The sequence below is a fragment of the Notothenia rossii genome, assembly GCF_949606895.1.
Source record: "Notothenia rossii genome assembly, chromosome: 3".
NCBI lineage: Eukaryota > Metazoa > Chordata > Actinopteri > Perciformes > Nototheniidae > Notothenia > Notothenia rossii.
The window spans coordinates 49,562,125-49,581,898 of record NC_136901.1 but is presented as its reverse complement, the minus strand read 5'-3'; the positions used below and the strand labels follow the sequence as shown (position 1 = coordinate 49,581,898).

The following is a 19,774-nucleotide window of genomic DNA, read 5'->3' as shown; positions in this document are numbered from 1 at the left end:
GACTCGCAAAAAAACTAGCACTTACGTATATTCTCCTTTTTGTTCTAAACCATCTAAAACCTTCCATAGATCGAGAAATTTGCGCTGAGAAAAGACGAAAAACATTGTGTCGGCTTCTGATATGGCGGCCATTACTGAACTCACGAAGTCTCTCAAAATATCGCAACTGCTCGCGAGATCTGTGTGACGTCAAGGGAAGCTAGCGATGTGATTGGCTTAGACATAGTGGACAGCATGACATAGATGATAGATGCTTAAGTTAACTATGTATGACATTTGTATCAAAATTGTATTTATGTATTTATATCACTATGTATGTAGTATGTATTGTATAATGTACACATGTAGAGTTGTAGAAAAGACATGGTGGAGTACAGTACACTCTGACTGTACAGTCACTACAGTGTAATGCGTATAGTCTACTCTACACTCTACCTTTCAGCAAAGTTTTAGGGATTTAGGCTCAGTCAGCTCAGGGACTGTTTGGTTACTTTAGTAAATGAAATAAATGTTTGAACTTTGTAGTAGTTCACTGTAGTTGCTGTCATAAGTCATTTGTAGACTAAGTGGCAAAAATATTTTTTTTTACATTTGTACTTTGTAGAGAAATGTAGACACAAGTTGGAAGGGAAAACAATAAACCTGACGAGTTTGAATTTGAGTTGATTATGAGTTTATTTTCAATTGATAATTAGCTCACAATAAGTTCACTTTAGTTACTCACACAACTTGACACAAGCCATGGGTTCAGGTCCGGACTTATAAGTCCGGACCTGAACCTGAACCTCTGGACTTGAGTCCGGACCTGAACCTGAATGTGAGTCCAGGTACACAGCACTAGTCGTATGCCTGTCATGTTTACTGACCGTATGTGTTTCTCTGTCTGTAGGAAGAGAGAGCGTTATGTCCCCGTCAAAGAGGAGGCCCGCTGTGGTACCCCCGCACAGCAGCAGGACTGGCTCGGGTGAGTAGATCTGCTGAAAACACAGAAGACACAAATCTGTGGATTTTTTTTATTTTGGTACTAAATTGCTAACAATTACTGACAAAGACGTGTTATTCAAATTTATAGTGTTTATTTTTTTTAAAGATAGTATTTTATGAGAACCGACCCTGATGAGAAATCAAATGATATGTAAGCTGCTTTTGTTGTTCCTATCCATGTCCTGTGAGTATTGGCTAATGAATTCTGCATGTTGACGTGTTTTTTCTATGCGCCAGGTTTCCGAACCCGGGTAATCTGTGCTACATGAACTCCAGCCTGCAGGGCCTCCTCACGCTGAAGGGCTTCATCAGAGACCTCAGCCAACAGCAGGAAGTGTGGAGTCACCTACCAGAGGCTGAAATCCTCAGGTACACACTCACACACATTCTCAGTTTTATTCTTTGTGAGGTCTGCATTTTTTTCTTTTTTTCCATTCTTCTCGGTTGTTCCACACTTTATAACATCAACATATATTATCCCTCCGCCCTCTGCAGAAGATTCATGAACATTGTGGGATGTCACCGCTCTGCTGACCCCACCCTCAAATTCTGGGCCCTCCTCTTGTTCAAGAAGGCCCTCTCGGTCGGGGCTCCTGAGTTTAGAAATAACCACCAGAAAGTGAGTGCTCCACCTTCCTTCTCTATGTTTCACCTCCTCCTGATGTTTCTGTGCGTCTAACTGTCTCTGTGTGTTCAGGACGCTCACGAGTTCCTCACCACCGTCCTGGACCAGATGAGGAGTGTGGCCCCCCAGCTGCAGGACATCGCTGCCTGCCTAGGGAGGGACTACAGATGCCCCGTGGAGGAACATCTGGTGTTCAGGATGCAGAACACCAGGACCTGCAGGAGGTAAGAGCACGCAGGAAAACACAGGCCGACATGTCCCTGACTTTTCTCCGTGACTTCTGGGCTCATGTCAAAAATACGCTTCTCGATGTATTTACATCATGAATTCTTGAGCTAGGGGCAAACAATATGTTTAATAAGGTCCACTAATATCTAATCTGTATATATTTAGTAACAATTTAAGAAATTAGCATTAGCTAATGCTAATTAATTAGCCTCCGTTAGCTTACATTAACAAAGTGAGTCTGAATCACTCCCTTATTAACTCAGTCACTGCTACTGATATAATGGACACTCAATAGTGAGCTCCAGACAAGCAATCAGTAGTGGACAGTAAATGTGAATGCGCAGTGTGAGTGTATTTGTAGCGGTATAGAAATTCAAAATGTGTTTTTTGTCCCGTGGCTGTGAGTTCACCGTGTACTGTCCCTTCAATGTGCAGCTGTGGAGCCGGGTCAACACGTGAGGAAGACTACACCAACCTGTCACTCAAACTGCTGCCTGGAGCCTCAGTGGGGGACCTGCTCCAGGGCTACCTAATGGTAACACACACACACACACACACACACACACACACACACACACACACACACACACACACACACACACACACACACACACACACACACACACACACACACACAGTCCTTGTGTGTACAGTATCTGACAGCATGTTGTGTGTTCAGGAGACAGAGCTGGACTTCAGGTGTGACTGCGGCTCCAACAGATCAGTCCAGCAGCCGGCCTTCAAGACGCTGCCAAAGTGAGTGACCTACTTCACGGTGATAATAAGTGAACTGTTTGATTTAAATGTATGAAGCGTGTCTTCTAACAGTCTGTATGTTTGTCTTCCTGTCCGCAGAGTTCTGATACTGCACGTGAGGCGGATCTGTTTCACTCCCAGCATGCAGCTGATGAAGCTGAGCGACCCGGTCACCATCTTCAGAGAGCTGATGGTGACCTCTACTGAGGTAAGAACAACACAGGACACGTGTGTGTGAAACTGCTGTTTTAAAGTGTGTGTGTGAAACTATTGTTTTAAATGTGTGTGGGTGTGTGTACTATTATTACTGTGCTCCTCTCAGGATATTGGATGGTACAGCCTGGTGGGCATCATCAACCACCTTGGAAACAATGCAAACAGTGGTAAGAGTTTACTTTTGATTTTTTTTTACGACAATGTACAACCACTTTAAATGCAGGATATGAATGAATATCCCCCTCTCCCCAGCCCCATATTAATATATTTTTACCTCAAATAACCCTAATATGCCCCAGTATGTATGACCTTTGATCTAACAGGGAATTTTCTCCTGTCAGGACACTGCATCAGCGATATTCTCCATCCGGAGGCGGGGCTTGAAGACCCCTCGGACAGATGGCTGACCTGCAACGATGGGGAGGTCACTCTCACCACCGGAGAGGCTGTGTGTCAGCAGAGGAATGACACCGCCATCATCCTCTTCTACCAGAGGAGACAGGTAAGAGAACCGAGGATGAAACCCCGCCACAAACGCTGTTTCCAGCTGTCTTTACTCATTCTTCAAGGAGTGCTCAAAATACAACTTCCTGGACTCAGACTGACTCTGATCCTAAACCCAGAGTGCTTTGTGTTCTCAGTTGTAGAGGGGCGGCTGTGGATGAAGGCGGGCTGAGGACGAGCCCAGGTGAGGGGTTATGGGGGACCAAAGAGGTAAGTGTGAGTTCCCCTCAGTCTCTCCCCAGGGGAGGGGGAGACTGAGGGCTAGGACGGGGATCAGGAGGCGGGCTGACACTGAGCAGCAACGTGGGACCACACAGGTAGGTCTCTCCCTCTGTTTCTGGAGGTGCTGAAGCTGGAGGACCAGCAGATGATGAGGCCTGCAGCAGAGAGAGGACTCCCCCTCTCCACCGGCCCTCAGGAGGAGGGGCTTCTCCCAGAGAGCCAGGCTCCTCCCGAGGTCTCTTCCTGTAAAAGGGAGTTTTTCCTCGCCGCCGTCGCCTCTGAATCTTTGCCAGGCACAGTCAGAACTCATCTCCAACTCCTCACTCTGAGCGGATCAGACAGCTCATATATATATATATTTTAAACTTAGATTTTATTTTCAGACAGTTCATATTTTTAACATCATATTTGGAGATGAGTTGGCCGGGCTTGCTCTCTGGGAACGACTGTACATAATTTTTACAACTATATAAATAAATAAATATTATGGTATGAGTGCATTTCATTCGGTTTTTTTGTCATTATAAGGTCTTGTTTTTAAAGTGAACTCTATTATATATCATGTTCTTAAATGTTTCCACAACCACATTCTCTGTGTGTAGGTCATTTAACATATTTGAAGGAAAAATACATATATATTCAGACAGTTAAAGAAAAACAACGTTTTTTTTACTTGAAAGCATGTGAACGCGTTCTAGCAGAAACCCAAAATACAGTTATAAACTAGAACAATTATCATGGTAGTTCTCTTTAAGTTATCTTAATGTAAAGTGTTTCACATTGGGTTTAGGCTTTTTAAACACTTAAATATGCAAAGGTTTTACATGGTTATTTACACGTAACTGTATTTCTTATGTCTGCAGACAATGAAACTTTTAAACTATTTTTTATATTTTGTGTTATTTGTTTTATGTATTTTTTTTGTGTGTAATTATATTTCTTGAGAGTATTATTTTCAATTCTATGTTTTTTTCTTTAAAATCATTTGTTAGCCACCAATGCCTCTATTACAGAGAAGGATGTTATGTGGGGAGACAAACGTGTAATGTGACTCATGGAATAAATGCAACTTCATCACAAACAAGACACATTTGGACATTTTATCACTAACCTAAAATGACGCTCAATATCCTCTCTAATCTCCCTGAAAATGTATTTAATTTGACTAAGTTTACTAAAGTGTGAGGGAGTGTGAGGTGTTACTCAAAGCCATCAGTGACCTCTGTGTCATGCAATTGATTTGTTGGGATACCTTACACCTTAAACCTGTTTATTTTGTCTACGAGAGCACCAGACCACTTTGGATCAGAGAGGATTGAACGAGCAGGGCATGTTGTTTCTGTCTCTACTTACATTTAAGTTTCATTCTCTCTCAATCCTTCAGACCTTAATAGCCTTGCCATAAAGAAACCAACGGACTGATAAAAAACAGTTCCAAACTTGTTTATTTAATCTGCTTTTTACTGATCTGCAGTAATCATTTTTTCACATTTTCAAATTTATTTTATGTGTAATGTGTCATGTATTTATCCATCGGCGGGTCGAAGTGTAAATAGATTTTGAATACTGTAGATGTCAATAGGTGATCTTTGAGGCCCATGTCTCTGTCTAGCGACTGGAGAAGAGACAAAGAGGAGGTCAGTCATATTTCGCTTTGCCCTTATGGGAATACAGGAATAAAACAAATGAAATAGTTTAAACCTGAGACCTTATTTTTGGAGAAATTAAATCATAGAAGTGAGGAATACACCAAATGGACAACTTTTTTGAAGACATTTTCACATACCCCTTTCCACCGAAGCCCCTCCAGGGCCAGTCTGTGACCAATGTTGAACCGTTTTTTTGTGTTTCATACATACGTAAGAACGTTTTGTCTGATACTTAGACAAGATTAATACATTTAAGAATACATTTGTTACAAGCAGTGGAGCCTAGAAAGCTACGTGACTAGAACGCAACCTCAAACATGTTTTTATGTCTAGATAGGCAGACTATTTATTTTTTCTCCATCATTTTCAATGACCGCATGTTTTTTTATCATTGCCCATTTTCAGCCACACAAGCAATATTTTAACACTAGAACCACCAGGGGTCGCTGTATACCTAAAACCGCCAATGGGTCAAATGTACCCGCTATTAGAATGCATTGATTTTCAAGGCACAATGTTATTTTATTTATCATACTAGAACACAGGGTTCTCGTCTTTAATAAAATGCTATAGTTTTAGTCATTTCAAAGTGACAGAGATACATTGGATTAACCTTCAGCAGCGTTTGTATGCGTTTGAATGCCTTGAACACAATTTTTGATCAGAAAACAGCAACGGTAAGACGTATTTGCTGTTTTTGCCCGTAAAGTGAAGTTGTGTGTTGTCTTTCCTGGCTGCTAGATCAGTGAGTTTCGCACAGTGATGCAACTTACAACAATATAATCTGTGGACTCTCAGCTTTCATATGCTATATATATATCGCGAAAATCACTGCATTTTCTATAAGGGAAATATTACCCGCTGACGCTGATGGGTATAAATGGCAAACTTTTGGGCCATTTCATATTGATGAACAGAGGGTGCTACATAACACACTTTCAGGAAAGGTCACAGACTGGGAGACTTCAATATTTTATTGAAAAAAAGTTACATCCAACAAGAAACAGCTGCGGGTAAAATGTACCCGTTGGCGGTTCTAGGGTTAATATAAGTCTGATAAGTTGTCTGATCATATCACAAGATCAACGTAAAAAATACCATTGTAAAATATGTTGGTAGAAAACGGCGAATGCCACAGGCTACTCTTCCAGAGTGAGAAGAAATATGCCATACACCTTTTGAAAGTTCCACTACCTGGGGTTTCATATAATATAAGATCCAACGCAGTTTGCCATTGCTGTTGTTATTTACGCTGGAACGTAAACTGTGACGTCATGCAAGACTCCTACAGGGCTTTGGTCGGTGGAAAACAAACTGGTACACATCTGGTTCAACTTTGTGAACCAATTGCGAACCAAACTAGCAACAGCACCAAACTATAAGTAATTTCATTTTACAAAATATTTTTACTGATCTGCCAGCAGCTACAGCAAAAGATTGCAATACTTCTCTTAGTTTTTTATTTGCATTTAGTTGTGTATTTATCCATTAGCAGTTTATAATGTAGTTAGCATTTGAGTGCAGGTCAATGGGTGTCAGTATCGGCCTAATTTACTGTCTGGAGACTAGAGAAAGGGACAAAGAAGGACAGATAAAAGTGATGTAAAAGACAGAAAGAAAAAGCAAAGAGGGTGGAAGGGCGAGGGAGGGAGACAGTACTCAAGAGGTGGGAGGATGTCTAGGAAGACACAGGACACCCAGAGCTGGGCAGCTCACAGAAAGTGGACAAGGAAAGACAAAGAGAGAGGTAAATAAAGTGACTAAGGGACTTATAGAGACAAGGACAGGGACAGGAGAAAAAAAGACGAATTGAGCAACAGAGAAGATTAAAGGGCGACTTGGGAATCAGCGAGCGCCACAAACCAGAGAGGGACTGATTTATTTAACAGAGTTGCCATGGGGAACAGCATCTACGATGAATGTGTGGGATGATTATGTAACCAATTGACTATAATTCACCCAGCTGACAGAACATCTTGACCACAGATCCACGGGGACGCAAATATAGGCTGTGTGTGGCCGCAAACACACATATGTTGGCAAAATACCGACCAACACATTCAACATGCAGTGACGGAGTTATTGGAAAACACAGCAGGGCAGAAACATATTGCTGGTGGCTCAGGGGAAACATGGGCATTGACAATTCGGAGGGCCAGTGTTTCAATCCAAACCCCCTGCAGTCAGCATGTCTAAGTGTCACAGAGCAAGAGACGTAACCCCGTATTGACGTTTATGTGCGTGTTTACGGAGAAAAGCAAGGACATCCAATGCATCCTGTTTGTATCGTTTGTAAAGGGCTAAACTAAAATGTAGTTACAGATTTCTGTATAACTGCAACAAAGGTCACTGTTGCAAGGGGCAGTTTTTTTTTTAATGGGGGTTAGATTTGGTAATGTGAAAATAGCTTCTTCTAGCTTGGTTTGTCATTGCAGAACAGTTTATCTCATACCTCAATCGGTTCTTATTCAGCTTCATAATGGAGGTCTGTTGACACATTTAAGTGGAACCAGACACGCTATGTATTTCTTGACCACAGTGACTGCGGGAATGTGGCACAAACTGCTATGCTAACTATAAAACGCTACGCTAACGCTAAGCTAATCCTTAAATGCTAAACTAACCCTAAAGCTTACCCTTAAACCACTAAGCTAACCCTTAAACTATTAAGCTTAAACTTAAACCACTAAGCTAACCCTTAAACCACTAAGCTAACCCTTAAACTATTAAGCTTGAACTTAAACCACTAAGCTAACCCTTAAACTATTAAGCTTGAATTTAAAGCACTAAGCTAACCCTTCAACTATGAGGCTAACTGTTAATCTGCCAAGCTAACCCATTAACTGCCTCTCTCCAGATCAGAATAATGAAAGTTAAGATTCTACCATGTCTGAGGCCTGCATCAAGCAGCTGTTTGTGACATATTCCTGCCACAAACCTCTCCATCCTCAATGATGGAGATAACTTTGGAGTCTCTGCTGTGGCTCTTAGGACTTCTTGGTAGTTTGGTTTCGGAGCGGAGCGCTCACTGTTGAAGTGAAGACGTTGCGATAGCTTGAAGGTTCAGTGGAAAACACTCCCAGAGTATGGGTTCTATTCATTTCTGGACCACTTTGCATTAACCGAAGTGAAAATGCTGTCCGACAGTGGTAGGTTGGAGAGCCTTATCTGTGATTTTGAGATAAAAAGAGGTATAAAGAGTTCTATATCCTCCAGTATAATGAGATAGCGGATGGTGTGCACATTTTTACAAATGCTCCAAGCCTCCCTGATATCACTGCAAAGAGAAATAGGTGCCTTTGTATAAAACGAAACCCATCTATTGACCTAAGGCCAAATTGCATTCTCCATACACATTTGACTATTTAACACCCAGCAGCAGATATCCATAGGTGGCCGCCTCTACAATAGGGGTGTTTCTGGGTTTAACACTGATAGAAGCACTTCCTCAGAACCTCTGCGCTTGTATAAGAGTGTGAGTGTGGAGCAGGTCATTGTTGAAAATTAATAATAATCCAAAGTGTGCTAAGGTCGCTTTCGATGATAGAAAAGCTTGGTGCTATGGCAACCAGATAGGATATTAGAGCACCAGAAGTAGTTTCAGTCATCTAAATAGAAACGTATAATCAATTCATGTGTTCAATAATAAAAGTGAATGTGAAAACTGGTATTTATGCAGAATGAAAGTCATTGAAATGTTTCACATATGAAATAGGAACATAATATGATGCAGAGGTATCAGGATGTTTTTGTATTAACAATGAGGTCACATGTATTCCCTGTTATGCTGTATAGTGAATGCAACATTTCATATGCTAAACATGTTTTGATGCTGCTGCAGGTTCCCATAGAAAATAATCCACAGAATTGTGGTTTATCATCCCCGCATGAAGTTATAAGTTAATTGTATTGTGGAAGGGCAAGACTGGAGTCAAACAATGCATTGTAAGGTTGTGAATACATGTCTTCCAGGAATTAATATCTTTTCATTTGACCAGCTATTTTTCACCTAGCTGAGCTCCTATTGATAACAACAGAAGGTTCACCTGACACTATAGGCCTATTGGAAACATGCAAACAAAGGCTATTGACGAGCATATGAATTCTAAAATGTCAAGATTTTGAGAGATTTGTGAAAACAAAGGTTTCTGTTTTTAAAGGTACTTTTGGGCCAGAGGCCCTTTATTGGAGTGCTCAGACGTGAAAGGGGGAGACAGAGGGGGGGACATTGCCTGAATTGTTCAGCCGGCTCGGGATTCTAAAACGGCTAACTAGGCGGCAGTAACCGCATATGTGCGGCCCAAAATGATTATTTCCGGCGGCCCAAACAATTCTGTTTTTACGTTTTTGTTCGGACAATTGGTCAGTAAACTTGATTCAGGAGGTCCTGACACAGTAAGTGTCCTGGACTTTAATGGTCCCTCAACTTCTAACAATAATACATTGTATTTGTGAAGCTTCTTTCATAGCTAAAAGCAAACCCAAAGTGTATAAAATACATACATATACATCTCTAGACCTACCATTAAGCTTTTGTGGTTTTAAACAATTCTTGACAGCTATGGAATGGAAAGATACGACATTTGTTGACTCACATGTAGCCAAGATGTGCACTTATCAAGCAAACATCTTTCCACTGTGTCCGTCTGCGCCGCGCTGCGCCGCGTCACGGCTGCGCCGCGTCACGGCTGCGCTGCGGTTTTGGTTTAGCCCCATAACCCACCGGACGCGTCCCAGAAGCGTAGCGTCGTGCGTGCAGGCTCGCAGTTTTGTTATTGATTCGGGTTTAATTCGGGTATTAATTAACTTTAAAACATTAATATGTAGTTGTTACCTTCCACTCCAAAAACTGCAGCGACTAAAAACCAGGCCTTGTCCTTTCTGATGTTGTCCTTGTAGTAAGCATTGGTTACATCATATAAAATAGTGTGTTTTTCCACTTCCATGATGAAAACCTCGTCGTCCATTGTGCGTATCGTAGTGGAGGTGTTGTGATGAAGGAGGGGGGTCTGCTAAATTAGTATATGTGGCGGATGGGCCTGCCTGCCCGACCTTGCGTTACGGCTGCGCCGCGGCAAAAATAGGATTCATCCTAATAGAGAAGCGCTGCGCCGAGCCGCTTCTGGGACGCGTCTGAGCCGTAACGCGGCGCGTGTGGTGGAATAGCACCCATTGACTAGAGTGGCCGCGATCCTTACGACCGCCGCGGCGCAGCCTTAACGCGGCACAGCCTTAACGCGGCGCAGACGGACCCGGTGGAAACTGGGGGTAAGAAATGGACTGGAACTCATTTTGGTACAGACATTCATGGTCCCCAGATGATCCAATCACCTCACTTTGGAAATTATATTACTGTCCCTTTCGAACCTTCCAGGAGGCTAACTTGTGTGTTTTTAATTGAAATCTGTAAACAGATATTGAATAAATCAGCATGACAGTTGATAAACATTTTTATGGTGCCCAGATGATTAATCCTGCGAACGTTGGTGACCACATTTTTTCTCTATAGAGCGAACAGAAGGCTTTTTTGGTTGAAAGTAAGCAACTCAATGATTTGATGCAAACATTCATGTTTAATTACTGTCTAGCTGAAATTCTACTTGGTTTTAAGTGCTATTTCACTAGTTACCAAGTGTTATACTGAAGTCAATGATACATAATCAAGGAACAATACAAACAATTTCTGGTTTTCTCATGTTTGAACTGGTTTGAAGTATTCATTATTAAAACCAAGGCTAAACAAAAAGAGACACAAGGTAACATGTCAAATATCACTTTAATAATCATGGTAGGCCTATGCCAATTTCCTGAGTTTTTCCACTTTAGATTTAGCAATATCTGTGAGCTATATTTTCTAATACCACTTCTGACTATAACAGAACCAGTTCTCATATCATCTTTAATAAAACGTTTAGTAACTTAATGTCAGAACACTTATTTTCCCCCAAATGTTTTATAAATGAATATTTCCCACTAAATTAGCAAAACAGGTAACTTTGTATGTCAATTATAACAGTTTTAACTATTATAATGATACATTCTCATAAACATTCACTTCCTTATCAGACTGTAATGTGCAATTTACAACAAGTGTGTACAGTTTAGACACTTAATTCCAATTTGAGAACAGATCTTAGGATAAGAATCCAAAAATGTTTATGCAAGTAGGCAACTGTGTTTTATAAGCTTGGACCAATGCAGGCAAAGACTCAGGGTTGTTAAATAATTGTTCGGTTCCTGAAACATGTTCTGTGTGTGGAAGTCAGTTGTTTGAAAAATGCACCTCCAAGGCTTTTTGTTTATATTGTAGCAATTCAGCTGACAGGACTGATAAAGCAAAGTGACCCTGTGATAAAATCCAAAAACAGATTATGTCATTAATCACCAAAAATAGAAAGATAATGAACAATACAAAAGACACAATGGTAGTGATAGTCAGTGTAACCTTTTTTGCCAGATTATCAGACCCAAAAAAATTCCAGAACACAAATCGCCTTTTAATGTATTTTCTAACTAGTAAGGTGTCTTGACTCACCAATTTGCTGGGTTCAGAAACCAATATTAACGCAATGTAACGAGTACAATTATTTCCACAGTGAGAAACGACCTTGATGATAGACAGTCCAGGAAAAGCAAGTAAAAAAGAAAATGTCCTGAAGGCAGGAGAGGAGAATAGATTTATACTTCCAGAAAAGTGATGCAATACAACTGGATTCCTACACATTCAGTCTAAAAGCCCGGCACCGTCAGGATTCTGCCTTCACCCCTGCCCATCAGGTAGTTCCCAACCAAGCCTAAAGGAAACGTTTGAAATATCCCATGAGAAGGAAATATAGTCCCTGCTGTTGCTGGCTGGACTGCATAAATCAGTCAATATCATTCACTGAGAGCGAGTAATACTGAGCGTGGCAAGGGATTCTTTGCAGTGGCCAGCCAAAAGTGTAGCGGACTGATAATAATATAATCATTATTTTTTGGCAAATAGTGTTAAATCAGATCAGAGTTCCTGTTTTGTTTGGCCTTCATACATTTTAATGATCCAGGCCAGCAGTGTTTTCATAATACTGCAGACAAACATCCCAAAAAATCTAAACCGAGAGCAAAATATAATGTAACTAGTGATGTGTCGGTCGCGAACGAGCCGGCTCAAATGCCCCTTTCACACCAACGCGTTTTCAGCTCCGGCTCGGAGCTGGAGCCTGAAAAGTACAGTTTTTTCCTGTTCACTCCGGAATCCGGTTCACTTCCAGCTCCAAAAAATTGTCGGTCTAGAGGCAAGAGCTTCGAAGCTAAGAGGCGGCGTCGCTTACTTCTCTCTTACGTCGAGGCGGGGGCAGGGGTCGTCCCTTGTGAAGTCGTCCGATGCATTCCATTTCGTTTCGTAAGAGGATAACCAAAGCGAACAGCACTTCAATACAATCGGCCGTTGTTGTTGTCGATGTGAGGGATTTCCGCGCGGTTTGGATTTTATGAAGCAGGCACGTAAACGGTGACGTCATGACGCAGCAGCGGCAGCTCTGGGCGGTGTTAACAGAGCGGGAGCAGGAAAGGGAAACCGGAGCTGAACCAGAAAAGCTCCTGCTCGGAGCTAGAAAGGGAAAAGCGCTGGTGTGAAAGCCGCAAAAGTGAACGACGGGACCCGGCTCGCGCCCGCGAACGAGCCGTTTATTTTTTCTTCCTTTTTTTTGTTAAGTAATACAAGACAGAATGATATGATCTCCGCGCTACGGGTGCTCCGTGCATGATGCAGTGACAGTAATATCCAAGGATTAGAGACTGTTGGATGCTGCTGTTTTGAGCATTGCAATATATTTATTTTCTTTATGTTATTTATTTATGATTATTTTAAGGCTCAGCAAAGATTTGTTGTCAGTTTGTATAGGTGTTGCAATCTGCTTTTTTTTAGCGTGGTTCTACAATCAGAGAGTTACAAGGGTCTGTAAATGCAATGATGTAAGTGATATGTGTACACATATAAAACAGGGCTAAATTTGATTGAATTATAAAAAGGTATATTTCGCAGATAAACCTATTAACCCCGCCGCCAAAAAACTGCTCTTTTGAACGGCTCTCACAAAGGAACGGGACATAAGATCCGGCTCCCTTCAAAGCGCCATAACTCCAATCACTAAACGTAACATTTGTAGAACATTCAGTTAGTTCAGAAAAAGTTAGAAACGTTAATATAAAATACGTAAATATAAATGTTGACCATTATGCTTCTAAACCTTGAACATTATATTGTTATATATGTTCAAGGTTTAGAAGCATAATGGTCAACATTTATATTTGTCTGACTACAGTGTAATTGTGTATCATTAATGATCAGTATTAGATTAGTTTTGCATATTGTGTAATTTATTTTCTTCATTTCCTTTTAAATCACTACTATAAATACATGTCATTTTGTTGACCCTTTTATCCCAAATGAGTTGTATACACGGCAAATGTAGACATGCCTACGGGAGCCATTTTGGGTTTCGTAGCTTGGCCAAAGACAATTTGAAATGTTGATGGATTGAACTACTGGCCCTCCAATTGGTAGACGCCCATTTCCTCCCTGAGCCACAGCCGTCCTGTTTAGGTTTAGTTGGCCAAATTATTCAGAATATTTTACCCTCATCATTGGGACTTGGCATTGTCAAAAGGAAATCCAGTTGCTTGAAATCTGCATCGTGAATTCTTCGAGAACTCCAGGAGACGCTTCTGATGTGGATGACAACCACCTCCTAAAATGTTGATGCCATTCTTTTACTATAGCCAATGAGTAATTACTCTTTAATGCAAGGATTTCAATCATGGTTACTTTCTTGGAGTTGGACTTGGCCATTTACAATGTTGAAATAGGCGAACTCTTGGAAATCTCCTCCTGGCTGCTTCTTCATTGCCTTTCCACATCATTAATCTTCATAAATGTGTCCTGGTTCGTTATGTTTAATGGTTATGTCTTCAGTAGCGAATGTAAAGCTGTTAACGATGGCGGCGATGAGGGGGAACCCGTTTTTATTCTTCATAGACCACATGTTTTTATGTCATTCATGTTTAAGGGCACAGGGGTATGCTTTTCCCCACCTACATCCTTTTGCACTGAAAAACACTGAATTCTGTTGCACAATACATTCAATTAAAGTCAGCGGTTCAGTTTCTTCACCGTGCCAAAGGAAAATATGCTTTTTCTCCAGTGGTTGCTACCGTAGGTTTCATGATTCTTCTCTAAATATATTAAAGCCTGCATTGTTACCCTCTGAAGGTCAACACTACTGATTGAAAAATCAGCCTGCTTCTTTTTAGCATCCATCTTGCAGTGCTACCGTTCAACCCTCGCTTTCCTGTTGTGCTCTTCCTCCTTATTTTTCTATAAGTAATAATAATCATGAAAGCACAATAATAAAACAGTAAAGGCCAAAGTGTTTATTAAAGGTGACAGGCCTCATATTTTCTATAACAATTTCAGGACATTCCGAAATAGTGGTGTCAAAGGAATGACATCAACAGGCAGGAATGCAATGAATTCCACCTTAAATTCAAATCAAATGTTTTCTACTATTACATTACATGTATAGACGCTTTTATCCAAAGCGACTTACATACTCAATACTGTGGACAACACAGGAGCAATTTGGGGTGAAGAGTCTCAGGGACACAACAACATGCTGACTGCAGTGGGACTCAAACTTGCTATCCCCTGATTTGAAGTCCAGCACACTATCGACTGAGCCACAGCCTCCCTATGTATACATCAATATCACAAATTACACATTTTGCTCAGAGGGCTTTACAGACTGTGCCGTGTACAACATTGTCTGTCCTTCCACGACCTAACATGTTTGCTATTCAAGCTTTCGTACTGGGAAGTTGATTAACAAAAAAAAAACAACAACAAAAAAAGAGTGATTTACAAACGTCGCTTTCCCAATGTAAGTAAATAGAATTTTTGGACTAAAACTGAAGTGTGCTACCACCATTTGGTCACTACAATCATTCGCTTCACCAGCCGGCACATTTCCTGGGGGCTTGTTGAACATATTACAATTTGCAGAGAACTCGAAAACTACCGACCGGCTGCCGGTTCAGTGGAAAACGCCAATGGACAGCTGCAAACTCATTTTCTCCAATCTCCGTGAAGCTGTGTTATTGTTATGTTATTATCCTGGTCTGCCTTCTGATACAAGCCATGGCCTCTTGGTTTTTTGGCTTATAGTCCTCATGCCTGTTTTGATGTAAATGTCACCAGATGTTGCCGGTAACATGCTCTAAGATGACTTATTGTTGGACTGCTCAAAGTCCTCTAGGGAAGACGATATCCTGGCTTTTTTATTTCTGAGTAATTTGTAAGGTGCTACCTCTAACTTGTATTGTGAGAATGTTTTGTTGTCAACAACTTTACTGTCATATCTTTTTTTTCAGGTGACTCTGGGGTTATCTGCACTTTTATATTCAAAGCTTCTTGTGTCACCATACGACAGACAAAGTTCTTTTTCTCACAGCAGGGGATGTCCAATGTCAAATACAGCTTTTCTTCTGTCCACTTTTATCTTTCTATCTTTTATAGCCCACTGGGTGCAGCACATACCATTTGACCAGAATAATTCAAGCAGTTATTATGTTTTCATCTTCAAAGAAATGAGGCAAAACAACATCTTTTGGACTTGATAAATAATTTTGAACTTGAAAGTTTAAAGGACTCCATTACCCAGTGACTCTCAGGGTGGGAACACTCACTATTGACTCACTGTTTTATTGTGTGTGTGCTATTTAATTGATCACTCCCCATGTTAGGAGTGACTTTCCCAGAGTCAATATGAGACAGCGATATTTCAGTTAGGCATGCAGAGCGAATTTATAGCATCTTGTTTAATGGGGTTGAAACTGTGAGGCAGTTCTGAACCATGAATTAAGCAGAGAGATACACGATAACCTTGTCTCCCGCGGCTTCAGATACATTTAGAGCTAATAAAGAATACACTTTTAAAATGGAGGCAAGTAAAATTTCACCTGATGTGCCCCCTTCAGGGAGAAAACTCATCAACATCACAGTTTTAATAAAGTTGTTTTTATAATCAGAGACTCAATTATACAGCAAATATTTTAAGTCTTGAATATATGGTGGCCGACAGGGGCAAACGCGCGACAATGGCCGAAACACTTTCATCAGAAAAAAATATGAAAATATAAAAACACAGAAGTGCCAAAACACATGCAAATGAAAACACATCTTCACCAACTTGAGAACACTTAAAAAACATTCACAATTTGACGAAACATGAGCAGCTTTTACTAAAAGCTCTGCATAAACGAAACACTGCAAACTCAAAATGTTAACATAAAAAAAAAGCTGCAAGCATTTTGTATTTGCAGCGTCTGGTTTGTGCACCGCTTTTAGTTAATGCAGGGCATTCGTCAAGTTGGTCAATGTTTTCTAAATGCTGCGCATGTAATTTCAAGTTGGTGGAGATGTTTCTTTATTTGCATGTGTTTTGGAATATTTGTGTTTTTGGATTTGCCTTGTTTTCAGTGTGTTTCTTCTAATGTAAGTGCTTTGGGCCTTTTGCCAGTAGCTGGTGTAATGAAAAAATACACATTACTCATCAGTCCTTGCTTCTATGCATCTCTGTTTACCTCAACTCCTTTGAAATGAAAGCGTCATGTAACAGAAATAACACAACATCAAAGACACCAACATTTGTGGAAGCCTCAAAGCATCACTTTCTCTTCCCTTTGTTCTGAAAATGAAAGGCAACATTGCCCGTCACATGTATAGAAACTCCAGCCAGCCCTGTGGTAAGGATTTCTAAAATACCGCCGTGTCAGTAGGGAAGAATGGTGGCTTTTCTCAGTTTCTGAAAAGTTTCTGCAGATAAAAAAGGATTTGCAGGGCACAGGCATCATACACTGAGTTCCTCCCTGTAGTCAGTTCCTGTGGCAGGCCATCCGTCTCTCGCTATCTTCCCACCCATCTATTTCCAACTGTGTATCTCGCCGTAGAAGTGCTTTTACTGAACACTGGCGCAATGCTCAGTCAAAGCACCTTCGGCAAACAAAGCAGCAGACAACAACAAACGTCCCTCCAAACCCCTGACTCCAAAAGAAGAGAAGTGAAGAAGAATGATAACATGTCACCAAGTCAACCCAAAGAAACAACTAGTTTCTCTCCAAATCTTTTTTTTATATACTTTTCCTCACAGTGAGGTCACAGGGCACGATCAGCTTCAGAACTGCATCTCTGCAGCTGGGGGGGACTGTGCATTAGCATGGATGCTCCTTCATTGCTCACAGCTAACTGTTATACAATAACTCTGTTCAAGGCCTCATAACTTCATTACACAACAAAATCAATCACATACAGCATTAATTATACATTTATTTTATTGTTTATTACCTACTTCTTGGGAACAATGTACAAGAGGTGGTGGAATGTAACTAATCTAGTACTAGATGAAGTGTTGAGATTGATATGCTTTTGTTGTACCCACTACATTGATGCAATACTCTTAGCACATGATATGCTCTAAAAATCCACCAAGCATTTTACAAAGTATCTCAAATTGGATCAACATCAAACTCATAGAGACATTATGTACACACATTTGTTAGTGATGAAAACCGGATGATATTTTACACTAAAGTAACACTATGAAAAGATTGATTCTCAATACTAAGTACTTTTCCTTTGAGTACATTTAGGTGATAATACTTCTGTACTACTGTATAAGTCAGGGGGGTGAAACTCAAATACAGAGTGGGCCAAAATAAAAAAAATGGGTTCTAGTCGAGGGCCGGACTGGTTCAATGTTTATTGCAGAACTTATTGAAATGAACTTATTGCACATATTAAACTTGGAACTAACAAAGCTTATATTATTGCCTATAAAAACAACATTAAGGGTTAAACAATCAGTTGCATTCATTTCTCATGGCTCTATCTGCAGCTTTTCTTATGATTACATTTTTCCACAGGCCAACAACAGCTTCAAAAAAACGATTCCCCTCAAAGAAAAAACAAACATGCCCTGTTGTCGTGAGAGAAAAAGTGCAGAAGGAAACATCCATGTAAACTCAGTGTGCTGCTCTGTGATGCTAGTTCAGATACTTGGCATCTCATCTTGGGTGCAAGTTCATCAATGTTTGGGCTCAGGCTCTGAGCTGAGGAGACCCTCAGGATGGAGTGAAGGTGTGCGTGCAATATACCGGCAGGCCAGATCTAATAGTAATTAAACATTATCCTGTGGGCCGAAATTAAATCCACCAAGGGCCTGATTTGGCCCCTGGGCCTTGAGTTTGACACATGTGGTGAATATGAATTGTATCAAAACACTGTACTTTTCAAAAAGAACATTCTATTGTTACCATGTTCAATACATGGCATAGTCAAGTGCCTAAAGAACACTGTGGCTCTTTCTCCCTCGGCTGGTGTTCAAGGTCTCCCTCTTTCAGTTCATTTTATTTTTGTTTAATTCTCAATTGCTGTGTCATCTGAGAAAAATTGTAAAACATATTCTCAGTGAGGAAGGGAAAAAGGCACACCAAAAATGCAAATCAAACTGTAACAAAGACGCATACAATTCTTGTGACACAACTATAATATCAACAGAAAACACGTTATCATCAATGGAAATATATGATTCCATTTGAAAACCTGTTATGGATCAAAACACCTGGTTTAACTTCGCAGCCCGTACTCTTGGCCTGCATATGTCACAAAGGCCTTTAAATAAAGCTAACTTCTAAAGCTACTATGTGAGTGGCACTGGCCATCTTTTAGATATTAATTTTTTAACAGACCTGCAAAAGTGTAGTTTAAAAGTGTGTTCCCTAGAGGGTGTCTCGTGGCCTGTCTTTGACCCTGATTAGGGGATTGTTTGAAGTGAACTAAGTGAAAAGAGAAACTGAGCTACTTTATTTAAATGTCGGTTACATTGGTATGATCTGAAGAATAGCTTTTCATTTTCTGTACCTGGTTCAATAATGTATGAAGTTTTGTCAAACAACTTTATCTTGCAAAATGTAATCATGGTTCCAGTTAATGTGGAGAGAAACAGACCCACACACACACACACACACACACACACACACACACACACACACACACACACACACACACACACACACACACACACACATACACACACACACACACACACACACACACCCCCACACACACACACACACACACACACACACACACACACACACACACACACACACACACACAGGTACATGTACTCAAAAATGGCTGTGGTGTAAATAACATTGTGGGAATAACTTGCATTATGAAGTGCTAATATTAGCTAACATCTCGATTGCTCAGTCTCACTTCAAACCCAACCTGAAGCAAACCCCCATGACTAGTGCTGTGTACCTGCACTCACATTCAGGTTCAGGTCCGGACTCAAGTCCAGAGGTTCAGGTTCAAGTCCGGACTTATAAGTCCGGACTTGTGTCAAGTGGTGTGAGTAACTAAAGTGAACTTACTGTGAGCTAATTATCAATTGAAAATAAACTCATAATCAACTCAAATTCAAACTCGTCAGGTTTATTGTGCCCCCTTCCAACTTGTGTCTACACCATGTCTTTTCTAGAACTCTACATG

General features: G+C 40.7%; 1 protein-coding gene across 1 annotated transcript in view; it reads right to left on the bottom strand.

The window, feature by feature from the left end:
- Positions 1-897: 897 nt before the first annotated feature.
- Positions 898-19,774, bottom strand: part of slitrk4 (SLIT and NTRK-like family, member 4) — a 140,919-nt gene continuing 122,042 nt past the window's right edge. Inside the window, exon 3 of the mRNA XM_079669347.1 lies at positions 898-977. Within this exon, the coding sequence (XP_079525473.1) occupies positions 913-977 (65 nt within the window). The 3' untranslated portion in view covers positions 898-912. The remainder of the gene's footprint in view (positions 978-19,774) is intronic.